Source organism: Neltuma alba, unplaced genomic scaffold (genome assembly GCF_004799145.2).
Source record: "Neltuma alba isolate B1F8T4 unplaced genomic scaffold, ASM479914v2 tig00008366_pilon, whole genome shotgun sequence".
Taxonomy (NCBI): Eukaryota; Viridiplantae; Streptophyta; class Magnoliopsida; order Fabales; family Fabaceae; genus Neltuma; species Neltuma alba.
The window spans coordinates 1-5,165 of NW_021634998.1; the positions used below are offsets into that span (position 1 = coordinate 1).

The 5,165-nt window shown below is 38.1% G+C and overlaps 2 protein-coding genes across 2 annotated transcripts; one reads left to right on the forward strand and one right to left on the reverse strand.

The window, feature by feature from the left end:
* Positions 1-277: 277 nt before the first annotated feature.
* Positions 278-900, forward strand: LOC114753989 (uncharacterized). The gene has a single exon (XM_028942706.1). It carries the CDS (start codon positions 424-426, stop codon positions 898-900), a length of 477 nt encoding a protein of 158 aa, XP_028798539.1. The 5' UTR covers positions 278-423.
* A 1,030-nt stretch (positions 901-1,930) lies between these two features.
* On the reverse strand, positions 1,931-3,647 carry LOC114753990 (small heat shock protein, chloroplastic-like). The gene is made up of 2 exons (XM_028942707.1): positions 3,285-3,647; positions 1,931-2,500 (listed from the first exon to the last, which is right to left on the reverse strand). Exons 1-2 carry the CDS (start codon positions 3,547-3,549, stop codon positions 2,079-2,081), a joined length of 687 nt encoding a protein of 228 aa, XP_028798540.1. The 5' UTR covers positions 3,550-3,647; the 3' UTR covers positions 1,931-2,078.
* Positions 3,648-5,165: the final 1,518 nt, after the last annotated feature.

Here is a 5,165-nt window from a genome sequence, read left to right on the forward strand (position 1 = left end):
AGCTCAGGAGATGCCTACGACGCAATAGGACTATAGTGTAGTTTTATGAGATATTGCAGTTGCACCACTTTCCACTAACCGACCCTGTAGCATGCGTGTTGACAAATTTGAAATTTCTCGTTCTTTTTCCATGCCCCCACCCCCCCCCCAAAAAAAATATGTGCCTTAAACATACACACACACACATTTCCTTTTCTCTTTCTACTCAATGAAATGACTGCTTTCTACTCCACTCCACACGAAAACAAATCCCCCCCCCCCCAAACGCTCCCATTTCATTATATATCCCTCTTGCTTTCCCTTCAAAGCTCAACCTTCCTCTGTTTCCCCTGCTTTCTCTGTTTCTCTCACTCGCACTCAATAAACACATCTTATGCCAGCCTATTTTTCTGCAATTAACTCTGTCTATCGAACTACTCAAAGATGGGTAATTGTTTTGGCCGTTACGAATACTATTCAGGACTTGCCATAGTAGGTGCCATGGCAAAGCAGAGTAAAGTCGTGAGGGTAGCAAAGTTGGATGGGAAGATATTAGAGTTTAGCTCACCAGTTCTTGTGAAGGATGTGTTGAAAAATTTTCCAGGGTTACATCTTGGGGCATCTAATAAAGCCTCGGAGTCAGAGCATCTTTCCCCAGACTATGAACTCAGAGCTGGAAGATTGTATTACTTGCTTAACCCTCAGTGTGATCCCCCTTCAAATGTTTCTTCCACCGGAAACAGAGAGCTGACCAATGGCAGTAAGAGGGTCAAAGTTGTTATAACAAGGAAACAGCTAGAAATGCTAGTGTCCAAGCAGATCTCTTTAGAGGATGTACTGTCCCAAGCCCATGATAGGACTTCTGATCTCCCAAGCAGTTGGAAGCCCAAATTGGACTCCATTCCTGAAGGGTTCGAGTAGCATGTGTAAATATGTCCTTTCTTTCTTTCCTTCTTTTGTTTTCTCTTCTTGCTGTTTAGCCTTTTCTTTTCCTTCTTCCTTTCTTTGTTCCTGTAATTTTGTCCTGTTCTCCTTAGATGACATGGCCATTGTCGTAGTTGAAAGGAGAAAAAGGAAGAAGGAAAGAAAAGGCAAATGTAAAAGCTAGTATAAACTATATGATAAATAGGAAGTTGAGGTCGATTTTCACTTTGCTCACTCATTTTGTATTTGCGGTTTTCATATGTAATTGTGTGTTCTAAGTTTTAACAATGACAGACGGTGGCTTAGTGCTCGTTAGCCAACAAATTCAGAAACAAGAGAGGTTAAAAAGATCAGGTTTTATCATCCCAGTGAAAATTCATCTCATACTCGATGCTCATGTAGCAATTAATACGCCATGTTTACCGCTCTGTTTCATCCTTGCCTCATACGAAGTTGCGTTTCTTATTTTCCAACTGGTTGACGAAAAAGCTCTCAGAAATAAAAAGGTAGATCCGGATCAGAGTTATATTGCAAACTGTTATTTCATCACATGCAGACTTAAATCTTCGCTAAATGCATGTTTAAAGTGATTAACTCGGCTCACAACCACGGAGCACCACAAAACAACGAAGCGACTGTGAACTGGGAACCGGAAGATTGTATAACGCTCAGCCCTCCGCCTCTCAGTAAACTTTCTAGCACAGTATTTGGTTCAGCCAAGGGGAGGCTAATGAAGCGGAGGGAAAAGAAGGGAAAGGATCGGGTTTTAACGAGATCTTGTTTGGGCGGGATGGGACGGAGGAGAGGGCGGCGCTTCATATCTCATGAAAATTCGCCATAACTCTTAACGCTCTGGAAAAGTTTGTCAAGAAATACCGTGTCCCATTTGATACGGCATCCTCCGATCATATTAATGATTATGACTGTTTCATTCCACACCGTCGATCATTGATACTATGATTGCTCTTTAATACTTCCTTCCTAAGGTAGGTTTACCCCTTTCAGCATAGTTGACTCGGAGCTTCTAAAGAAGAAAATGAAGATGTTATTTCCGGGCAATTATTTTACAAACTGTTATTTCCTTACATACACACTTGTATCTTTAAATGCATACTTTGAAAATTAAAAAGACACTCAAAAACACTGTACAATACAAAAGCCTTAGCCTCTGGACCTCACTCGATTTGCACGTCGACGACCTTGCGTTCAACTTTGGTCTTAGGAATGGTGATGTAAAGCACACCATTTTTCAGCTCTGCCGTAACCTTGTCCTTCTCGCAGTTATCGGGAAGCTGGAGGCGAGTATCGTAGGAACTATAGCTCCGGGAGGACCAGGTATCATCTTTACCTTCTTCCATTTTACGACCACCTTTGATGACAAGAACATCGTCCTCCACAGAAACCTTAACATCCTCCTTGGAGAGACCAGGCATGTCGAACCTCATCTTGATCTCGTGCTCTTCCTCTTTGATGTCCCATGGGGCTCGGATTTCACTTGCCCTGCTTCCTGGGATTGTCATGACGTCTTCGAATAGTCGGTCCATTGTGTCCAGCATCTGACGCATGCTTCTCATGGGCGACCACGGATCCAATAAACCTGTATTGGGTCAAGAAGCAAGATCAATTCACATGCTTCGCAATGCATTACCATTAGATTTAGAAAACAGCCAGCTTTGGCGTTTGATTAAAGGAGTAAGAACCAATGACTTTAATTAGGTTTCGTTTCATATTTTTGAAATGATATTTTGGGCGAAATTGTTTTTTGGTAGGATTGAGATTGACATATTTTAAGTATTCCTGTCAATTCGGCTTCACTCTGTTCTCGGTTTCTGCTTCATGCACATTTTATTAATCTAACCACACACAACAAGTCAAGAATGGATGAAATGTCAATAAAAGATGATAATAAAGTGGATGCTAATTAATGATCAAGTAAAGCTAGACACGTCCAGAGGCAATTAACAGCGATAGTAAAATAGCGAAAAAGTCAAAAACTTTTTCTCCTATATTATTCGTTCCTTCTTGTTTTTCTTCTTCCCCTGTTGATTCCAAACTTGGTTGCTAAGTGAAGCAATATATTTCAGATTAAATTCAAATTCCACCCAAAAATAAAAGAGCCAAAAGGGCAAATGGTGGCAGGGTAACAATTGCAGTCAATGCCAACGTGACATCGCTGGAGTTTCACTAATGATGGAAGACGAACTTCTCAGATCCTAATCCTGATCAGTATGTTAATTCGAGTGCACGCATAATTCACAGCTCCATTCTCGGGTGATCAAGGATCATACAATCTTAAACATCTAAACCATTCTAGAGCAAATGAAAGGATGCACGATCACAAAACATTAGTTAACAATAGAAGGAATAAGAAAAAGACTTACCAAAAGGAGAAACATCCATGGCCATCCTGCGAGGCCTCCTCTCCATAGAGGTTTGTTGCTGGCCACGGTTGTCCTTATTGAAGTGAACGTCCAAAGAAGTGTCCTTGTTCTCATCAGAGGCCTGAGCCCTCACCACCCCAAAACGACGCAAAGGCTTCTTCGTAGTCATTGGGAAGTTCGCCAAACAAGGCTTAGTTGCAGAAGGCCCAGCCCCGTGAGATACAAGAGGCGACCAAGATGAGAAGGACACCGCTTGAGCGGCCATTGCGATGCGATTCAAAGAGACTTGAACTGAACTTAATCAAATACTTAGGGTTAGCTGGCTTGACAAAAGAGAAAGACGAAAATGTGAATATATAGAGAAGAAGGGACAGCGAAGAGTGAAGAAGCGTCTGAGGAATTTGAGAGAAATTGCGAAAGTTCTGGACTGGACTCCACAGCTTGTTTCTGGAATGGTCTCTGATTTATTTTTCACTACGGACAAAGGATCTATTTCTCAGAAATTCTCTCGGACCGGGCCACGTGCAACAACTAGTAGCCCTTGATCATGTTATTAGTTTCAATCTCAGTCGTTCATTTGATTCAACCATTTCTTCATTGCACTTTAGGAACAAAAATACGTAAAATAATACTCCTCATGTTCTTAATATAGGACCCAATTATTGAGTTGGTTTTGATCATAAATATAAAACCCATTTATTATATTTATCAATTTTCTCTAAATTATCCATATAGATACTCCCTCAATTATAATTAATTAGAAGAGAAAGAGGGGTATTAAGAAAGATGATTATGGTATTTTAGGAAAAACGTGTCATATTTTTTATAATTAACTAACTTATTCAATTTTTTTAATCTAATCAAATTAGTTAAATGGGTTTTATATTAAGAAGCGGAGGAGTACCATCTTTTAATTGCATCCCATGGACGGATGAAATAAGATATCCCTTCCGGACAATTTAGACATTAATAGCGGAAATATAAATTGACGTCTATTTAATAAACAAAATTTGGAAAAAAAATTCGTTTTTTTTTCTATATCTAAAATGAAAATTCACACACACACACACATATGTACATATACATGAAATAAAATAAGAGTCGAAAGATCAATCATATCAGAATTAAATCCTCTAAAATTGTAAGCTATACTAGATGGTTAATTAGTTAAGTCTGGTAATGCTTGAATTTGATTTGTAATATTAAATAGTATATTAATATAACAAGTAATTGAAAAAAATCAAGATCACAGTTACATATGTAATAATAACTTTGAGCACTTTAATAAAGCATGACAAAAAAAAAAAAAAAGGTGGGAAATCACCTTGACTGGGTAATTCTGTAATTCATCAGTTACAAAAACGGAGGTCATGAGATTTATCAATCTAAACCAAACTCCATGTACTCAAATCAACCTGCTCTATTAGCTCTGCTGGCCAGATGTCTTCATCAATTCAAGGTGAGAGGTTAATTGCATAAAAACTGGCTAGCCCTTCATATGGCAAATTAAAAGTGGAGCAATTTTTGAAGAAAATTTGACAAAAAAAAAATGGCTTATTTTTGTGACAGAGGAAATTTGAAACAAAACTTGACCCCTCATTACTCTTGCTAATTAATTCTAGCAGAGCTAGTTAAAAAGTTAGATTTGATCCTAAATATAATACATTAATTCATTGTATGCCTCATATTTATCAATCACTCCAAACTAAATTATTTAACCTATAAACTGATATATAATCTAATGATATATAAATGTATTTTTCAGAATATGAGGCCATATTTGTTGAAATTAACTAATTTATCTAGACTCTAGCGTTGTTAACTAATATACTTTAGTTAGTTAAGTAATTCTTATATGAAGAACCGAAAGTAGTTCTCTTT